Source organism: Sturnus vulgaris, chromosome 2, assembly GCF_052056855.1.
Source record: "Sturnus vulgaris isolate bStuVul1 chromosome 2, bStuVul1.hap1, whole genome shotgun sequence".
Taxonomy (NCBI): Eukaryota; Metazoa; Chordata; class Aves; order Passeriformes; family Sturnidae; genus Sturnus; species Sturnus vulgaris.
In genome coordinates this window covers 108,927,742-108,950,009 of record NC_142244.1, presented here as the reverse complement: position 1 = coordinate 108,950,009, position 22,268 = coordinate 108,927,742, and the positions used below count along the sequence as shown (strand labels likewise).

The 22,268-nt window shown below is 35.0% G+C and overlaps 1 protein-coding gene across 16 annotated transcripts in view; it reads left to right on the top strand.

The window, feature by feature from the left end:
• DMD (dystrophin) overlaps positions 1 to 22,268 on the top strand; it is a 1,142,416-nt gene that overhangs the window by 772,077 nt on the left and 348,071 nt on the right. For all 16 annotated transcript variants that reach the window (XM_088160350.1, XM_088160356.1, XM_088160354.1 and 13 more), the window contains one exon: positions 10,302 to 10,466. In XM_088160350.1, coding sequence (XP_088016476.1) covers positions 10,302 to 10,466 — 165 coding nt within the window. The remainder of the gene's footprint in view (positions 1 to 10,301; positions 10,467 to 22,268) is intronic.

The window sequence follows — 22,268 nt, the reverse complement described above, 5'->3', positions numbered from 1 at the left end:
CACTAGAGTAATTCTGCTTACCTCAGAGAAGCTGGGAAAATTTGCACCAGCTGACAATGTAGCCAAATATCTCCTAAAGTTATTACAAATTTTTGTTCTGCCTTAATCTGTCAAGCAGGGGAACAGGGGACAACACCTGTGAGTCCTAACCTTCAAGGTGACATATTTGAAATAAGTCATGTTCAAACCTTCTTTACAGTCACAGATACTGTTGCCCTACAGCAATAGAAATAACCTAGAAAAGAAATTTAGTATGAAGGGAATTGCAGTCACATAAAAGTATCTTTTTAGCTTTTACTTCAGAATTGTCTTTGCTTTTGGGTGTTTATATCATGTTCTGATGACCTTGAGAGTAGATGCGCGAAGAGTTTTTCTTCCTTTGGATAGTAATAATTTTAACACATTTCTTTATACAACTTTATCAAATAGTGATTCTAATAGGCTGTTGCCTAATACAATATAGTTTAAGCAGAGAATGAAGATTAAAGCCCATATTTAAAAGGCATGACTTTTGAATTCTATCCTGGTTTTACTTATTGTACCCTCTCCAAAGCCAGTATTTCTTGTAAAAATGAAAATAGCACTATCTTTGTGAAGTCTTAATATTATGAAAAATGAAGTGGTTTATGACCATTTTTATGCTTTCACATCAAGAATTTTTCATTTATTTTCAAAGCTTAAAGTATCTTCTGCTGTGATGGCCAAGTAAGGTAACCACCTAGTGCTTCAAAAGCATACAAAAGGGTACTCGGCACTGGAGTTTGTGATGAATTCAGTTCTTGTCATATACCACCTGCCATGGCATGTAACAGATCTGTAATGGGTTTCTTACCTTTTACTGTGCAGTAAATGGATTGATAGATTAGGTCTGAGACCAGTGAACCATGGAATCAGAGGTTTGCTGGAAGGAGTTTATTACTCTTTAATATTATTCTTGGTCTGGTGTCAGCCAAGAGCGATGAGCTAAATTATCTGAAAGTAAGCTGGATGCCAAAATCAGCATTCTCCTCATTTATCCACCTTAGTCTTCACAACATCTACTGTATGTATTATGAAGGTTATTATAAGTGCCTGATGGAGACATTTTGTTTTGCTGCCTTTTAATTTGTCTACTAGTATTAGTTCTAATTACTAGACACCGAAGAGACTATTTCACTGTTTATTGCCACAGCAAATCAATTTGTTGTGCTATGTGGACAAGATAAAAATTAGAGTGGAATGACATGGCTATAATCTGTGAACATTTTCTGTACCACCAGAACAGGCGTAGGTTGTCTTAGCTTGGTTGATCAAGTGTAGAGAAAAACAGATGGGCCCAAAAGTGCAGAAACACAAAGTCATAACAAGGTTATAGTTCATGTATTATAACTTGCCTTGAGAAGAAATTATTCATACATTACCTGCAATGACATAAAATTTCCAGCATGTCAGTGCAACTTAATTCGGACTCCCAGTTGGAATTATTGCAATTGCTACTGTTGTTATTTGTGGTATGGAGGGGAAAATATATTGGAAAATGAATGCTGTAGTTTGATTTCTGCTCTTTCAATTTGAAATAAGAATAGTATAATGGCATTTTGGGGATCAGAAGGTTGACATTTTCCTGAATTTACTTTCATTTAATGAGTGACCTGATACCATTAAATATAATAAAGTCTTTTGTTGTGCTAAATTATCTGTGACATTGTGTCGTAGATGGCAAATTAAATGTAGGCCACATTCGTGTTATCATCACCCATACTCAAAAAATGGCTTCACATACAGGAAAAATAAATTTGATGTCAATGTACATTGAACAAACACGGGAATGTGACAAGCTCTAAGAAACAAGTATATATAGGCTTAATTAGTTTTATTGCTTGTTTTTGTTTTTTAATTTATGTATTGTTGGCAGCTAGTATTAATTAAAATTTTAAAAACTAAGCAAAGAAAAATATTTTTGAAATACAGTCAAGTCATGCAGGGGTAAAAAGTCTTTATTAACCATTTAGGCCATACATATTGTACTTATCTTACCGACCAGCTTAAAATTTATTATTCTTGTTTGTCATACAAATCCACAATATATTAATCATATCTTTAAGAAGTTATGCCAAGTACATTGAACGAAAGAAGTACTAGCTTTCAATACATATGTGCTGACAGCTACTTTGAGGTAATATTGATGCAGCTGAATTGCTAGATATCAAATAAGTAACTTCAGGCAAATCCTTACACATTTTTTTATAACAATGTTCTGTTCATCTGAGAGAGATTTCACTTGTAATTAACAGTACTCAGATACTACAGCACACCAATCAATTGCAATGGTTTGGGCTTTCTCAGACTTCAGTTCCAAGACAGATGCTGCCATTGTCTGTCAGGTTTTTCATCCATCTCTATTAAGGAAGACCATAAGGGCCTAAAATCAATGTTTTATTCTTTGCTGTGTACAAGATAAAGATTATACTTTAATTATATAGACCTGTCTGTATACCAACGTGCCTATATAATTAAAGTTCCCACAAGTGCAGTAGTCTAAAATAAAGTTAAACTTTTCCTCAACCCTGGAGGTACCGACAGACCGGGGAATGAAAGGCTGGAAGGCAGCACCAGGGAAAGGCACCTGGGGGTCCTGGTGGATGGAAAGTTGAAGCTGAGCCAGCAGTGCCCTGGCAGCCAGGAGGGCCAAGCGTGTCCTGGGGACATCAGGGACAGCATGGCCAGAAGGGCAAGGGAGGGATTGTCCTGCTCTGCTCTGGGCTGGGGCAGCCTCACCTCCAGTGCTGGGGGCAGTTTGGGGTGCCATGATATAAAAAGACAATAAGCTGTTAAAGAACATCCAAAGGAGGGCAACGAGGATGGTGAAGGGTCTGGAGGGGAAGCCAAGTAAGGAAGGGTTAAGGGCACTGGGTTTGTTCAGCCTGGAGGAGGCTGAGGGGAGACCTCACTGCAGTCACAACTTCCTTGTGAATCTTGATGATGTCGTGTTGATCCTTTTCTTCTGATCTTCTCAGTGGTGAGGTGTAGCCGTGAGAAGAGGTTTTAGTTTTAACCCCTTAGGTGCGGCAGAAATAAGATGCACAGCTTTCATCATTCATCACAGCTGTCATCTTTCATGATAGGAAAGAGACACGAGTTTATTCAGAAACACACTTGTTTTTATAGCATGACACACAATTCCAAGAGTAGAAAATAGTTGATTGGTTCAGAGAGAAGACACCCCATTCCCAGGGCCTGGTCACGCACCACAATAGGTGTTCTATCTTTGTTATTAATTCCTTTTTATTTTGACCAAGTTATCACCCTGAGAGAAATCCTCCCTAGCTTTCAGCTGTACCAGCTTATCGGCTGGGAACAGAGCTGAGAAGCTCTGGCCCAGAATATTTTTCAGGCTGTAATTTTCTTGCTTTCTCAATATGTGTGCCTACAGTGAGGGTCCCACCAAACAGAGTTCAATGGATTAACACCTGTTCAGGCCAGGTGAGGATGCCCAGTGTGCCTCCCCCAGGGGAGAAGTTTGGCACAATTTCTCACACCAGACTCTGGATCTGTGGCATCCCTTTGCCTCACGTGCAGTCCTCTGGTGCAGGGCCTTAGGAATGAACATGGAGAACACTTTGGGGGTCTTTGTTGGTTCACACCACCTCCTCTCACATCAATGTCCCATGTATGTGGCCTTCTTGGGTGGGGGGTTTTACAACTGAGCCAGTTTGTGTAAGAGAAGATGGAGTCTTGCCACACACGCAAAAACTCTCGTCCTCCCACCCTGAACCCATCCAGAGGTGATTCTCAGCACAGCTGCTGAGTTTGGATTTCTTTGTGGGTAAATGTAAGCCCTCAGCCACTGCAGTCCCTCACAGAACTGTGAGCAGCCTGAGGGATATATATGGTACTTTCTGCTGTAAACCAGGGAAAGAACATTTAGGGCATTTTACATTTATTTTAAAATAATTTTCCTGTCAGAAAATCCTTTAGTAAGAATTGCTTAAAGAACTAGAATCTAAAGTCTTTGTGGCTTCTTTTGGATTTCAAGAACTGAGTAAGAAAAAAAGATAAGGAAAAGAAATTCCTAGACTAGATTATTTAGCAGAGATTCAAGGTGAAGGAACTTGCACTCAAAAATGTCCTTGACAAAGGAGAATTGCTGAGAGTGGAGAGCAGAATGAATGACAATTAGTTACAAGTATTACATATAAAAATGCAGATATTCAGAAGACTGTGATATACATGATCATATTACCATGGAAGAAAAACAAGGCAAATCTTTGGGGCAGGGAATATGTTTGTTTGCTTTTTAAAAATCTAGACAGCCAGATGAAGCAGAAAATTGTTTGAGGCATTGTGGGTTTTTTTGGGGACTGCTTTAGTTTTCGGCATTGATAGGGAAAAAATAAATAAAAATAAGAAAATATTACAAATAATCACTGAGAGGTTTTTGAAAAAATAAGACTAAATAAACACCTCCCAAGGTCAGGTCCTGGGAAAATTGCAAGGAAACATGAAATGCTATATACAAAGCAAATAAAATTCTTCTATATTTAGCAAATAAAATCTTTCATACATATTTTTGGTAGCCTGCTTTAATTTTCTTCTAATAATACAGTCTTTATTCTGACTTTGTCAGAGACACTGGCTCATAAATATTCATTAGTTTAAAGGAATTACATAGATTTTGTTTTAAAGTCAATATTGAGTTTACTAATGCAAATGGCTCAGTTAATTAACTAAATGGCATCCTAAGCTGAACATATATGAAACTCTTTCTTACACTGATTGTTTTTCATGAAGAAATGACACGTATAAACCAACTTTTCCCTCTTCATTTTAAATTGTTCTTTAGTACATGCTCTAGGGATGGTGATTTTGAGCAGATCAAACTTTCTGAACAGTGGTTGTCAGAATTTATGTTTCATGTAATCATCTTACAAGTGCTATGGAAGTGTCAGTTATGATTTATCGAGAAGTCAGTATTGAAGTTTGCATTTAATAGTCGTTATGACTTCAGTTATTTCTTTATTACCCAAGTCCTCCCTTGGATGGCATCAAACCTGCTTTCAGTCCAGTTATGCTCTGGGCTGATTGGAGTCAGTCATTGTCTCTTCCTAATATTTGCATTTTTCCAGGAATGGAATGGTAAAGAAGAAGCTGCTGCTGCTTGATTTACATTTAGTAAGCAAGGCAATTAATAAAGAAAGCTTCTTCAATTCTTCATACAGAATGCTTCATTTTTTCTCTATGCAAGCAATTCTGATTTTTTTAAACCTAACACTATCAGTTAACCTATATTTGAAGCCCATTTTCATGAAGTGCTTTTTTATATCAAAGTGACCCTCCCAAGGGGGCTATACAAAAATAACATTTTTGAAAGTTTTCACAGATATCCCACAACATACTTTTGCTCATGTTTATTTCAACTTATCTTGTTATGCATATCACGATAGCTAAATTTTACTGCACTCTCAGATTCCTCAACATAAGTGCTCCATTTATAAGTGCTGTCCTATTAGAGTTTGGTGAGCAAGAAACAGGGGTACTTGAGTATTGCAGGAAAGAAACTGACATATTTTCACTGCTGTTAAAGTGTTGGGAATTGAGATTTCTTTGCTCTCCACTTACCATTAAGAAAATTCTTCATATTCTTTTTTGAAAAATTACATGTTGGAGAGATGCATGTCCTCATCTATATTCTAAAACAGCTGGATAATAACTGAATTGTTTTCTCTTTGGTCATTTCAGATAAACAGGGAAAGAGGTTAATTTGTGAGAGAGAAGTGATGTTTGAAATTAAACATCAGTCACTCAAAATATAATATGTCCAAGTCATTTCAGTGGCTCTCCTTACTTTTATTTATAGTGATGCCTTACTAGTAATATAACTCATCAAGTTAATTAATTTGCAATAACATTTCTGGCTTCTGCAAAACTATTCCCCAATATTTGATATTTCCTACTTACTGTCTCTACTTAATTAGTTTCAACTTTTTCATTTTGAGCATTGTTCTTCAGTTAAAAGATTGAGCTGTAACTCCACAATCATTATTTTAATTGATACTGCTTTAATTGAATCTGTTTTGTGGATATTCAAAAGAATTAAAGAGAATGGGAAAACAGCCTATGATTTTTCATCAGGTTACATACTTTATAAAAATCCTTCCTCCCTTTATACCTGTTATCATTAAGAACTGATATTCCTTTCCATCTGCAGAGCTCTAATTCATCCCATAGTGCATGCACACAACTGTGTGCAGACTGAAAAAATTACTATCAAAAGATCAAGTGAGAAATAGCAGTGGAAAATTGGAGCAAGGGAAAGGATCAAGGAGATCTAAACTGCCAAGATGAGCATAGGTAAGGTTTTGCACCAAAGTAATCAGATTTGGGTAGGGATAGAATCAGCATAGTACTGTGTTGTTTAGGCTACTTGTGGAGGAAAACCATGCAAGACATCAGGTTCAGATGGAACAGAAGCAAGCAATGCAAGTAATTTTAGAATTCATAAGAAGAAATTAAAATACTTAGATGAAGACTTAGGTTTTAAAAGTATGCAATTATTAAAATTTCAGATATTCTCATGTTTTGAGATATTACAATTTTTGTGCTGGCAGTATTTTGTGGATTTTGTGTGTATGTGTGTGTGTGTGTGTGTGTGTGTGTTTTAATGAAAAGAGCAAAATTTAGACTAAGTAAAATTTAATATGTGAAAAATAGTCAGATAGTTACAGGTTAGAATAAAATTTAATATTGTGAAGAATAGTGTTATTTGGTAAAATTAAGCTCTTCTGCTGTTTCACGATTTAAACTCTTTTCCATTATTCTGTCACTAACCTTCCAATTAATCTTACTTAATTAGCACTTGAAATAAACAACAAAATTTTAGATATATCACATGGTTGGAGATTAATGTTTTAACACGTTAACATTGAAATTATATAGTCCTTTGATGTTGAACTCAGATTTGTTGTCTTTGAAAGTATAATCCATACTTTTGGTGTTTCCACTTGCAAATTTATTTTGCATCTTTGGTTGCAAACCAAGAGTTATTGTCAATGTTGATATGTTGTGAAATAAGGCAAAGTTGAAAATGTTTAATTTGTACTGAAAGGAACAACCCAGATTTTTAGAATGATGTTCCAGGTGAAGTTCTCTTTTATTCAATTCCATTTTATTTTCACCCTGTCTTCCTTGCTTCATCAGGCCTGTGTCAGTCCTAGGCAGACCCTGGGGAAAGCATTTCAGGTTTGCCCTGCTTTCACTCTACTGCAGGTGTTGCATTATGCCACTGTTCCTATTGGTTGTCACTCCTAGAAAAGAACTTCAGCCATCCTCTGACAAAACCTAGCATTCTTTCTTAAATAGGAAGGAAAGACATAAGATGCTAAAGGGAGTGAAAGTAAGTAAACACTGGATAGTTATCCCATGACAACAAGTCCTTTTGGACTATTTTGCTTTGGGGCCCAAAGCAAAAATATAAGAGTATTGAAGTGAGATACTAGCTTCTGCTCATGCATCCCTGGAGGCATCCACGAACTTGTAGGAATTCATTCAGAGAGCCCAGAAACAACAGCTGTGGGACTGTTGTAGCTCCCACCAGCATTGGAATCCCTCCTGGAGGTGCAGCTCCTGGAGCTGTGAAGAACAAACTGGAAGGACTGTGACTAAAACAGCAGGGAAGATTCTGGAGGGTCCCATCTCCACGTGTGCTCCTCTGACACACAAAGGGCATAAATCTGAACAGCCAGGCATCATGTCCATGTCTATTACTCCATGGAGGTTTTCCAATTTATGCTTCTGGTGAGCTGCAGAATTAGCTCAGGAAACAAACTGTCCCCCAAGAGACAGTCTGCAACAGTACCTTGGCTTGATAGGCAGACTTGTAATTACCTTAAACTCATCAGGCTCTAATTTGATCAGCCAGCTTGACGGCTTTATGCCAGAGCTTACAAAAAAACCCAAACAAACCACAGTGAGCTAGCAAATGAAATCCCTGATAACCAGAATCTAAGGCTCTGATTCCCACACAATGGCATCTGACACATTGATTTTACAAGGAATTGCCTTGTTAAATGCTTATCTGTAGCCCTAACCTGAGCTGGTGAAAGTTCTTTATTTATTTACTGTTGTTCGTTTTTGTCTTTGTGGTAAAATTAGATGACATTACCATATATAATTACCTGATTCGCATTTACATATATTTCTTTATTTTTATATTAAAAATATTATAATCTTATATTTGTGCTATAATTTTAGAGCAGGAGACAATTCATAAGAAGAGGCTACATTTACTTACAGTTTACCTCTCATCATAGGTGGGATAAATATATGTTTTGAAAACAGTGTTTGAAGTACAGCCTGTCACCAAAACTTTATCATTCATCTTCTTCTGTTCTGGATGGAATATGACTTAGTATATAATTGGTTACTTCCCCCTTTCTCTTCCTCACCCCAAAACCTCTACAAATTTTTCTTTTTCTCTCCTGTGTTACATCCAAAATACTTGATTAATCTTGATTGGAAGCAGATTAGCTTATATTTCAGATCTTCAGAAGTCAGCTTGGACTTTTATCTGCCTATGACTACCTATTTGCTTTCAGTTGTATTTCTCTGGAACTTATTTACATTAATATTAAAACTAGTAAACATTCGAGATTAACATTCAAAAGTTGTAAGAAAGATGAAACCAATCTTGTATGAAATTAGGCCAAGGTCTGCATAAATTTTGAGTTAACACATAAGGGAAATGAATGCATTTTTAATTGCTTTCTTTCTTTTCTGGGGCCATTCTGGAAAAACAGATTTTTTTGTTTGTATTTTAAAAGATTAGGAAGATAGTAAAAGTAGTTTGCTTCATGGATCAGTCTTTATTAAATAAGATGTTATGAGATGGCTATAATGAACAATGGAGGCAATGTAATATATGGCAAATCAGCTTCTTGAATTACAAATACCCCTTACATACAGTCTAAAAAATCACATGCTGGGATTATGCAGCAGGCTTATTTTAGTGCCTACAAATCAATATTCTCACGCCAAATTTTTAAAGAAATGTACATGTCATGAGACAATTGTGTTCCTTGCATTCTCCTAGCAGGTGGTGGTTCAGTTTCAGTATCACTCATTGCTTACATGACGCTGAGTTTGGAAGTATTGTCTTCTGAAAAATTTCCTCATTGGGGATTAGAAGTACAGGGCACTAATCCTTCTGTAGCCAGGCAATGTGATAGTAATGCTACCATTGATGCTGCTGAACTTTGCAGAGAATGTATTTTATCTCGTGTGTCCCAGAAATCTCGTGTTTTGCCACTTTTAACAGGGTCACTTTGGTAAAAAATATGGTCAAAAAATGAACATTGGGAAACCTTACTTTTCATGATATGGCAAACTAACCATATTTCTTGGCTGATTTTACTGATGAATTGCTATTGTTCTGTATCTGCCCAAGCCCTATATTTACTGCTGCTTTTTTTCTATTTTTTTTCTTTCTTTTTTTGTAAAGTACAGATGGTTTCTCCCCTAGTGTATGTTTGCAATGTTGCCCATTGTGTAGCTTTGTGACACCTCACCTCTCCAGCTATAGAAAACAGTCTGGGAAGGACAGCATGGAGCTTTGTGTTGGCTGATTTATTGCCAGCCTGCTCCTACATGCACTCCAAGTGCTTCAGAGCTGAATTTGAACTGTGCCATTCACTGATTCTTAATTTCAAATATTGTTGGCATAGAAGAATGTGTTTAGTTTAAAATCTGACTGCTTTGAATGCAAATCAGAGAACTAACTTGCCTGACCTGAATTGATGATACATTTCTTCATTATTTTTCTTCACTGTGTGCATCTGTTTATGCATATATGGATCCAATTGGCAACTCTAAACACCTTATAAGAAAGCACATGCTTATAAATATCTACATTCAAGATGTCAAGAAAGGTTAGCTATATTTCAAGTGATCAATTTCATATTTTCAATTTCTTTTCCTGATTAAAAATTGAGCTTTAAAACAATTTAATATAGCAAGATAACATTTTTTTAAAATAAAAATGCTGAAAAGCCTGATGGTAAGGTTTGAAACTTTTTTTTAAATTTTATTTTAGGTTTCTGTATGTGTGTTTTGGTTTTTTGCTGCCTTTTTTAGGACAAACTATTTTACCTGAGTTGCAGGATAACTGCCATAATAATTTGATTGTTGGGTCTACTTTGTCTTTCCCTTCTTCAAGTATGTAAAACTTGTATTTTGACATTTTATATAAATGTATATATGTGTAGCATTAAATTGCTTTGTAGTTTTTGTTTTTTTCACTAAAACAATGGCTTCTTGTATTTTTTCAGGTGTCCAAAGATCTTCCAGAAAAACAAAAAGAAATAGAATTTCTGCTAAAGGATTTTGTTGAACTTGATCAACAACTAAATCAGGTGATATTGTGGGTAACTCCTGTGAAGAACCAGCTAGAGCTTTACAACAAAGTGGGTCAGCCAGGAGCCTTTGATATTAAGGTAAATTTTCCTGCATTTTAAAAAAAACATTGGAGTATTTAGTGGTCAAAAATTCAGTTGCAGCATCAGCTGTGTGGTGTTTATTAATGATGTAACTTTGAGGCAGGAGTCAGCAATAGTTCCCAAAAGTTCAAAGCTCTATGAATTAAGGAAACCTTTTATTCTTTCCTGCTGAATGGTTTCTAGTGAGAGGGCAGATTAAAACTAATGATTCCAAGATGGTGTATAAGTATAACCTATTATTTTTGCCATATTATATACATGAAACAATATCCCGAGAAGTCAATGTATCAAATTTTAATATAAAGTGAACTAAAATTCATAATATTAGTTGAACCATTAAAGCTATTTCATTAAAGCTATTATGACTTGAAAATCAGAACATTTAGGACCATAATGCAATTCTGATATTGCAAGGAAAGATGTTTAACTGAACAGGTAGCACTCTGGAATCAATAAAGGAGATTATCTCATAACTGTGAGAAAAATATTTCTAATCTGATCTTTGATATATATTTATATTTAAGTATTTAAAAAAATGCCTGTATATGGGTTCCTGTGAGGTCAGAGGATATAAGGCTGAAAAATACTGTCTAGAATCAATTGGTCTGCTGGGTCTAGAGCTAGACCTTTTGGCCTTGCCTTTTATCTATGCATGTACAGTCTTCAAATAAACTGAGGAAATATTTAAAGTACAATAGATATTAAAAATCTCTGAAGTTATAGTTTATGGTAGCCCAGCATCTTGTTTCACACAGGTGAAGATCAAAGAGAAGACATTGAGTTTTGTTTTGTATCAATTTGATGGTGCAATTTTTAGTGGAAAATGAAAAAGTAAATGTAATTATTCAAAACTTTTCTTGTCTTGTATGAAATGGAATAATACCTGCTCCTGAAGATGTATGATTTTGCAGAGCATGTTTATTAAGTTTACTTTAACTTAGTTTCTGCTAAGGAGCTGGTTTAATGTCCAAACATTTTTAAGCCATACAATGGTATTATATAAAACACTGAATCTCAAGTCCTGTTGCAGTCCTATAATTGACAGAATGAGTCCAGCAATGGCATTCATTCCCTTTCTAAAAGATAAAATTAGTGTAGCTTCTTGCAAGTGTCATTATACATACTGAATGACTGATGGAATTTTGGTTTCAAGAAAACTAAGAGTCCTTATCTCTTCTAGTTTAACAAAAATTTCTAGGTGATTCATAATTTTTTCCATTTTTTCTCTTTATTTCTAAAATTATTCCACTATTGAATTTAATATAAAATGGAAATAGGCCCAAATTTCTACAAATTATGGAACTATTGCTTTCCATACTTATTGTGAGTGAAAAGGATTTCAGCTCGGCTCTTCCATCTTGTAGTGATGTAACTAGAATATTTCTGAAAAACATTTGAAAGAACAGGGAGAAAAACAATCTGTAGTCCTGAAATGGAGGGAGGAAATCATGCCCTGAGAGGTAAGGGTACATTGAAGAGCTCCAAAGAAATTAAAATACCCTTTCTCTCTGTGAAAGACTCCACCATAATTCTTTCACAGAAAATTTATATCACTTTCTTGAAAAGGTTGACCAGTTTTGGTTGTAGATCACTTAGTTGTGATTATAAAGACTTTAAGGATTATGAAACCTACTATTATTATAAGGATTGTAACCATATGAAGCATATTTGCTTCTTACCTGCATGTTACCTATATGGTTTGCTTTTAAAAGACATAGATTTGATTTCTTTAAGATGTTGAATTAGGTTTATCCAGACTGTAAGGTTTTTTTGACAGAGAGAAACTTTTGTGTTTAAGACTCTTTATTAATTATCTCTGAAGACAGATTATATTCTCAGAACCTTTTTTTTTTAAGATTAAGCAGAGTAAAACCATTAATAATTGCAAAACACATTAAGAATGAGTAGATATAATTTCAGAAAGCAGACTATTCTTGACAGTATTCAATTTTACACTCAACTTCAAACATTCAGACCCATGCTAACATGCTCTCTGTCCCACATTGGGTCAAGCCTGGACAGACACACCCTTTCAAATCATTGTTGAAAGGTTTATATTTGTGTATTTTTAAATTGTTATCCTAATTGCAATCTAAATTAATTTAATTTGCTATGGTTAACATGTACCTTTAAAAAAGTAAGGATGTGTATCCTGCCTATGGAAAGGATGTGTCTTTTGCTCTGGTATTCCCAGATGCTGCATAAATATTCAACATCTATTCTACAACCATTTTAATGCCTTCACCAATATCCAAAGAACACTAAAATATCTCCTGTGGGATTTCATAACTCCTTTTCTCAGAAACAAGAGTGACACTTATGATCACCTAGTAGAATGAAAAGCATTGTGATAATATTCTTAGAAAAGAGACTGGATGCAAAATTATCCTAATAATCTTTTTGGACATTGTAAAAGCTTGGAAGCTATGAAGAAGAATTTTAAAACTGACCATCACACGTGTAAATATAGCACTGGAGTGAAAAAGGCCAGGTTCATGTGAGTCCTCAGAAAAACCAGACTATTTTGATTATAGCATTTGATGTAATGGCATTGTCTTTTACGAAATTTCTGTCAATGTTCTTCAAACTGTTATTAAGCCTGCAAAGTAAAGTTCTCCTTTCTCTCCAGCCATTAAATCTTCTCTTGACTCTTTTGTTTTCTAAGTTGTTTTTCCAGGGAAAGAGTTCCAAAATTAACATGAGTTGGTATTTCAGGAAAAGATTTTCGAAATTAATATGAGTAGGTATAAACTTTAGGTAGTGTAAGGATACTTATTTCCAAAACCCACAAAATATTGAGGGTTAGAAATTTTCTGACCCAGAAGCAGATTGAAATAAATGATAAATACATGTGGGATTGGATAAGTAGAAGAGAAAGAATGTGGGTATGTGTTTATTTTAAATGTATGGCTGGAGTATCTTTAGCTAGTTAGCAATATTATATTGAAGTAATATGCCTGTTTTAAAGCAAGTTTCTTGCATTTTTACTTATATTTAGAAAATTTAAATTACACAAATTTGTGGTAGCTGAAATTTAAACTTGATACACAGACTAAAGTGCATCTAAAATACCAATTATCAATATTCTGAAAGAATATTCCAAAAATACAGTGATTTCTTTCTCTCAAAACCATAGCAACCTTTGCTTCTGTCATGCAACTATAATCTGATAACTATCATTGCATTTTCTTCCTTAAATCAAGGGGCATAATAAATGTAGGTCCTTATCAGATAATCTAACCTTTTAAATAACATTGATCTATATAATCCATGCATAATAAGTATATAAAGGAGAATATCTGGGAATTTCACTTTCACATCTCACATTCATAACTTTCAATTTCTGTAAATTAATACTAGTTTAAAAGCTCATACCTTTTTTTGACTCCAAAAATCAGCTATTAAAAAGAGATGAGAAGTCCCTTAAATTTACTTAGAAGAAAAATTAAATAAAATCTCCAGCAGTGTTGACCTTTAATGGTGGCACAAAAGTAATTGTATGAGAGTAAAAAAGGTGCAACCAAAGGCGAAATTATTACATGTTATTTGTTACAGAGAACTTCACAAAGTAAGACTTTTAAGTCATAATGCATAATTGGGCTTAGTGACAATTAAAATCCCTCCTATAGCTCTCAAAACCACATCTCTATTAGTAATTACAAAGTGCCCAGGACCATTTTCTAGCCTAGAGGTTAAGTGGTGCAGCACAGCTTGCATCCTTTCAGCAACAATCCCAACTCTCCCAAGAACAGAGCTGCATCCAAAGTGCCTGTTGGTTCCTGGCTGGTGCTGAGCCCTGACCATGCCTGGGCATTGCCTCAGACCTTGCAGTTAGTCCCAGTTTAATGGTGTGAGTAGCTGTGCTGAATAACTTGAGCATAAGCCCTCTCCCTTTTTAGTTCATTGCTCCTGTCACCACATAAAGAATGAGTGAAGGGTGAAAATTAGTTACATGAAAATAAGAGTTGTTAAGACCCAATTATTGATAGATGTCTCTACCCAAATTAAGGTGCAAAAGAGATCATATGCTGAGGTCAATAATACAGATTTCATTTAACTATAAAATGTGAGGTAGAGAGCTAGAAGGAAATAGAAAAGAGAGGGAAGGGAGAGAGAGAGAGGAAGAGACAGAGACAGGTTAAGCAGAAGATAGATAGGCACCACCCATGGATCCAATAGTGTCCTGTTGGTCTTCCTTCACCCTGGGTGTCTCCATGGTGGGGGTCCCGTGTTCATTTAAAACTTTTCACTATTTAAAGACTCTTTCAACCAAAGGAATTAATGTTCATTGGCTAAATAGTTCATGGTTCCAGATGCTTAATACGTGTTTCCTACACTTGAATCCTAAGTTTAATCCAAATGTACATAGAGAGACAGGGTCTTTCCTACTTCACAGTAATAAAATTAGAAAACAGAAGAATAGAACATGCATGCATAAAGAGATTGGACAAGTCCAGCATCTTCCTTGGTCACCCATGTGGAGAAAGACCTTGTGATGACCAAAGACTACCAAATGACTTTGTAGTCCTACAGTCCCTGGAACATTGTGTGTTGTTTGAGGCTTCGGGCAACAACTCAGCTTCTAAAGCATGTACAAATGTCACTTTAAAAAGCTGACAAAAAATGTTAATTAAAATGTGAACACTATTAAATTGTAGAAACAAATTTTTTAGATATTCAGTCCAAGAAAGTATATTGTACTTTGCAACAGCATTTACTATAAAATACATTCCCTGCTGATTTTTTTTTCTTTCAGCTCATTCTGCTATCGTAACTTACTTCAAAGAATTACAGTATGGCTCAGTAAACCCTAATATATTTTATGCCATTATGATTTGTCTTTTTAATTTTCTTGACCACAATTTAGAGGCTATAGTGCCACAATTAGGACCTGCACCCTCAGTTAAGCACAATAATTTTTACAGTGGTTTCAAAAATCATACTTGAGCTTTAATAACTAATTTCTCAATACATAAGAAATTAATGTATTGAGTAAGAGTAGAGAAAGGATTCTTCATTGTCAGGCTCTAGAAAGCCTCTGTACCAGTGTTTGCTTCACTCATTATTTTCATCCTTAATTACAGTTTTCTTCTAGAAACTGTCAAATATATATTTTTTAAATTTAAGAAACTATCCAAAAAAGTCAACATTGAAATGCATATTTGCAGGCTACAAATTTAAAATATTAGGATAGATCTTTTTTTCTTTGTGTTGAATATTTCTTTTACCACATTGATGTGATCATTTCCAATAACAGCATAATATGTAGACTGCACCTGTGAAATACTCATGTATATGCATGGGGAAGGCATGAAATATACAACTGTAAGAAAGTCTTGACTCCTCTGCTACTTGTGAACACTGGAACACTTCCAGCTTTGCAGTGTACCAGCTTCTCATGCATGTAAAATGCATTTCATATTGTGTCTTTTACAACTCTGGTTTCCCAAGCTTGACAGTATGACTCTGTCTGGGTTCATTCTTTGACCTGGGTTTACCCTCATTCTGATAGATAATTTGCATGATTTAGTGTTCATACTTCACAAACTTAGATAGCATCATCATGAATTTCCAATTTTACAAAATGGTGCCAAGGAAATAGTACAACAGTTGTTTACATTATAGCATGGAGAAAGATTGAAGTACTTAACAGAGCAGCTCTGTTTATGATACACCTTCTGCCAGCACTGGTGTCTAAGCTGTGGGTGTTACAGCACAGTCAGAGGATGCAGCCATGGCAGGAGAACCTTCCAGCAATGACATGCTGAAGTTCAGCTCGTACTAGGTGATTGTTTTTTACATGTTGGTACTTTTTTTCAATCAGTAACTTCTCTCGGTGCTATTGACTATGTAATGCTCTGATTTTCCTGGTCCTGATTTTAATTTATGTTGTCCAACTTTCATTTTCTTATCCACTTTTCTTCCTCTATCAGTAGAAACCCACAGCTAAAGATGTGCATTTTCTAAGTCCTGCTCATTCAAATGCCATGGTTTTGCTGGTTGTATTGCCACAATTTTTATTCATGTAAGTAAACCTGAATTTTAGGAAGTGATGGCTGTTTTTCAACTCTTAATGCAAGCACATCCTCTCAGTGTAAAGCTGAGGCCCTGCAGGATAACATGGGTGATATGAAATACTGGCTGTCCGTGAAGGAATTTTGACATGAGGAAGTTTTATTTATCATTTTCAGATCTGCCTGACCCAAACAGCACTATCTCCAATTTTTGCCTTGCTTCTTGGGCTCTCTAAAGGTAGCCTTACTTCTTTCAAGTCTGTGGCAATTTCATAGTATTTTGATATAAATTTCTCAAGGTACTTTGGCAGTATTTTGAGCTAGAAATGTATGGGATATCCGTTTAACAGCAGGAGAGCTAACAGCAGAAAAAGCTTTGTAGAAATTACTGAGGTATGGACATCCATAAACTTCTAAGAGGATGGTCTCCACCTTCCCATTTAATCTAGACATCACTGACAAACATTTTGCTGGGTATTCTCTTTTTTTTTGCCAAAAATATTAATATTTAAAAGAGCTCCTAAAACAAGCATGCAAATATTGCTAGGCTATTAAAATGTTATATGAAACATTTATACAGAAATGGTTATAACTCTTGCATACAGTATGACAACCCTGCAGCTGACTGTGAACAGCCAACAATGTGTCATCTCTGAGACATGAATAGAATTACTACAGTTGGTTCAGTCTAAGGTCAGAAGATACTACTGTGGTCACCCAGTCAGACCTGCTTTATAAAGTTATATTTTCAGTTTTCTGGCTTATTTTCTGCTTGAACTGCAACACCTCTCTCTCAAAAATGCTAATTAAAAAACCCCAGATGAAACCAAACTGACCAAGACTAGTTTCTAATTTCCACATATGAACAGTCATCCTCATCTCCTGGTAAATTAGTTCAGCAGTTGAGTTAGAAACCTGCACATTTTTCCTCAGCTGAGTTTATTTAACTCCATCTTTCTGTCTCTGCTTTGTTTGCCAAACTAGAGAGAGGTCCAATATTGTATTAATAGACAGTAATTAAGTTCTTTCTTAAACTCCTGTTTATTCACCATCAGTACTGTTGTTCTAATTCAGACAAGAAAGCAAATATGGAGTATCTAATTAGTATTAGTTCAAAAAGCAATTATTGTAGTGGTCAAAGCAATTATTTTTTTGGTCCTGATAATAATGTGGTTATCTTTAATCACAGGCTTTTTTTGGCTAAGTCAGATAATCAGAGTCTAAGTAGGTGGCAAATGTTGCTATAATGGGAGTTACAGTCTCTTCTGCATTGTCTCCTTAATGGAACATTTAAGGACATACACGAGCACTTTGAAATGTGTTTATTCTGATCCAGTCATCCAGATTTAATATACTTAAACCTTTTAGGGATATGTTATTCTGAACATGTGGATGTAGACCTATACTTTACACTTTGAAACAGCTTTGCCTACGGCATCAACAATCTGTGGAGCTCCAAAGTAATGGCTCAAGGAAGTTGTGCAAATACTGACCTTTATTTCATCCTACTGACTGTTCTGCTGAGATTTGTTTACTTCAGTTGCAAGAAAGAAAGGGGAATCTTGGAAGTGATGCTGCTCTAGTTGACAGCTTAAGAAAATACCTTCGGAAAGTCTAAGCCACGTTTTTTTCTTGATTTATCCCAGTTTTCTTTTCCTCTAAATATTTATTTCTTCATAGTCCTGTTCAATCACAATTCTGTGTATGACAAGACCCCATGTCATTGAGAGTTTTGATTAGACATTCCCAGATGTCTTGCTCGCAGGAAGAACCCTAGAAAGCTTCAAAGCATGGTTAAATTCATGCTGTATTTTGAAGAACTGAGGGAGAATAGTAGAGTTTTCTTAAGTATATAAAAATCAAAATGACTCGATAAGATAGATCAGAAGTAAAAGCTTTCTTATTACAACCTACTGCAACTGTGACTAAGATAAAATTAACATTTTGCAATCTGTTACAGTCAGATTGCACTTTTTAAATGTAGTCTGTGTAACATTTGTGGTGTGTTAAGGCTTTAGAAAAATACTTTAAATGAGAGTTAAAAGCTTTTTTACAGCTAAAAAACCCCACCTTCTTTCTAATAAGTACATAGTAAAGCTGTTTTCTCATGTTGTGAAGTAGTTAACAATATACTAATTATACGAAATAATTTAAGAACTTCAAATACGTAAAGAATGAAATATTGTCTAGTAAGATAAACCTATAAATAGGATAATGCTTACATGGTTTTAGTTGCTCATAAATTTTAGCTGTTACTGTGGATTATTTAATTTTGGTATTTAGTGTTTGAAATCTAAGGGTCAGTATTTTTTATAAAGTCAAACAGTCTGTCTTCAGAAAAATTTAAATTCTCAGATTTCTTCAACCCTGCTCAATTAGCATAATAAAACTTGTTTCCTTTTGCTCTCCAGTTGTGCAGTCCAGAAACACCTTAGTTAACCTAGAAAAGAAGTATCTAATTCCTCTGATATATTTTATTACTGATAGCAATCTTCATTTAATAACATTTTCAATTATTTTTTTATCCAAAACATTCTACGTTTGTGAGGCAGTGACATTTTACTTAGTGAATTTCTGCTTCAAATACAAAAATTTGAAAGAACAAAAATGTTGTAGAAGAAATTGAACAGTAATTTTTTAGTGTTTAAACGAGCCCTGGAACATACTCTAATCTTGCCAAGTATTGGTATACTTTAATTTTGAGATTTGACTTATGTAGTTCAGAAAACAAAGGATGAATTCTATATTCTATATAGTCTATATTTCAAATGATGTTTCACCTTTTAAATTATTTATTATTTTCTTAAAATAAATACTTTTTGATCATAGATTTAAATTAGTGGAAAAAGTCCATTAACTAGTTTGGGTCAAAGTGTACATAAAATAGAAGGTTCTTTTTACCTCTGACATTTTCTTTCTTTTTTTTTTTTGATCAGTGGCAGCAAATGTAAAAAGTACACACAAAACTTCTTATAAAGAAATTGAAATACAGATACTTACCCAACCTTATTCCATATTCCTCTCTGTCTGGTTGAACAAGGTGCACCTAATAGTAAAGGCATACATCAAGTAAACAGTGTTTAAGTTTTCCTCATTTGCATTTCTGTACTTCATTTTAGTAATATGCATATTACAATTGCCTGGACGTACATGGGGTTCATTTACATTAATACTTTGACAAATTTTTTGCCATGATTTACTCTTTTTAGGATGAAATGGCCTGGGATGCTCAGCTTGCTTCTAGTTCCCCTGCTGTTAAAAGAGGAGCTGAAGCTGCTCAGTTCCAACCTGGAGAGACAGCCCTATCCTTCATGTTGTACAAACATCTGCAGCTGGTGCTCCTCCTCTGCAGGAGAGCTCAGGATGTGTGGGATGGAAGGAAGGATATGGGAGAGGGCACGGAGGAGAGGAAGGATGTAGTACTGCCTGACCCTCCTCCTCCTTCTCCTATCTGTTGAAAGCCTTAGGAGTTATCATACCTCCTTCTAACCACAGGAAGAGGTTAAAGCTACACTTTCTGGGAATTCTTACTGATCTTTATTTCAGCACTGCCATTTCCCCTGGAAAACAGTTTTCCAGGATGACTGTGACAGATTTAGGTTATTATAGATGATGAGGACAAGGACAGGATGGACAGAAATGCAAGTCCCATTTAAGGAATTGATCAAGAAATGACGCTTCTGGCTAGGAAGTGAGTTGGCAGAATGCAGAAATTCGTGTTTCTACTGCTACCTCACTGAAAACCCTTCTGACCCTTTCAAATCATCTTCTCCAGACAATATAACAAACCACTTTATATTTTCCAGCCACCTTTGACTCCAAATCCTATTGCAATCTCAATGGTCCTTTCTCCCTGCTTACTCAGTGTCCCAATCTTTTCCCTTTACTCCCTCCTTATCTCTGGGTCATCACTCACTCCTGTACTCCTCAGCATGTGAGGAGTCTTTTCCCAAGGCTTATACAGCCTTGATTTTTGCTTATACTGCTTCAAACTCTCTCTGGGTGTAGAATTTATTTCTGTTTACTCTCTGTGGTGGTCACTTGTCATATATTTTAAACAGCATAATAAGTTCATTTTTGGCAGATAAAAACTAACCATCCTTAACAAAAAAAATTAATAACTCTTGGTTTTTGAGAAAATAGCAATGCATTTGAATTTTGTCCTTGATAACTTCGAATGACAATAAGAAGGCTGTCTACTCTTGTCAATCACTTCATTATATACTTGACAGCCTTAAGTTAGAACAGAAGAGAAGAGCATGGCTGTGGAGCAGCAAACCTAATTCTAGATAAATAAAAGAAAATTACCCCACAGGAGAGAATGAAAATGCCAAATGGACATTGCTGTATTTTTCGTCCATCACTCATTATTTGTCAGTTTTCTCTTGACAATCTAGGCCCAGATAAGTCCTATTTTAACACTTGACTGATTCTTTTACCTTTACATTTTGTTAACATACTTTTAAAGAAATAGCTCTATATACAATAAGAGTTAGTGTAGTTTGTCTGTAAGAGCACGTTAGGAATATGTACCTCAGAGATCTGTCTCATATTCTGGCATTAATGCCTGCTTTGGCAAAAGGCTGATCTAGGAAAACTTCTGATGATGAAATTTAAACTACCTATATCTTGATATTCTGTGCCTAGATCGGTTATGGCTCTTTCCTGAAATTTTCTTATGGGATTTCAAGGAGCAACCTGATCAATGTTTTGTTTGTGGGCTTTGAGCATTTAAATTCTAAACAGTGTGTCCAAATCTCTTCTGAAGAAATCTATTCAAATTGCAAGAATATTAAACAATATTAGCTGCAGGTGAATTGTGAAAATATGGTAAAACTTTCCCAATGAATAATCCTTATAAACTTAATATACAACAGACTTTGCAGCCATAAGAATAGATTGTAAACACTGTGTCCCAGCATCTGAGGAAAGATTTTTGAAAGGTGATGAAGTATTTGATGTGTAGTAGTACTGCTTTCATTGGAAATAATGGATAATAAATCAAGATGTGATTTCATTGTTGAAAGCATGTTTTTTAGAAGTGTGGGTGGTTTGGTTAGAGGTTAGTGAGCTGGTACCTCAGCTTTGGTTTTTGGCTTCCTCCTGGTACTACCGATAATAGCTCAGGTACTCTTCAATGTGTGCTTAATATAAGCAAACAAATAAATGCAAAAGCAAACTTAGAGAAATGACAGGGCAGTTTACCAAAACTCTAGTGAAGTCAATACCAAAACTATAGCTTGCTTCAGTGTACCTAGGTTTTCTAAGATAGGAAATTTCCTCACTTATTCAACAAAACACGGTTTTCTAACACTCTCACCATCTTTTTCATATGTTCTTTTCTTAACAGAAAACATTATATCTTTTCAAAACACAGTTCCTGAAAGGTCTTGGATATATTCTTGATAATAACACATTATTTATGAAACAGTAGCTCTTCTTTTGTAAGATTATATATTTTTTTCCTCTACTCATCACAAGCAATTTAAAATATTGGAATATGAAGAAGAGCTCATTCAAGTGAATACTTACCATTGCACAAAGTCCTATTAGCTTTGCCTTCATTTGCTTTGAATTGATTGCTATGTAATAAATATTAGAAACAGGCAGTGTACATCTTCATAGTTTTTTTTGTACATTGGAAACAATACAAATTTTTGGTACCTTATAGATATCTGAATGTTTGATTTGGCTGATATTATTTTGGCTGATATTATTTTGGCTGATATTTGAGCAAAAATTGGTTTGATATTTACTTGCTGATTTAAGTAAAAATAAAAATGTA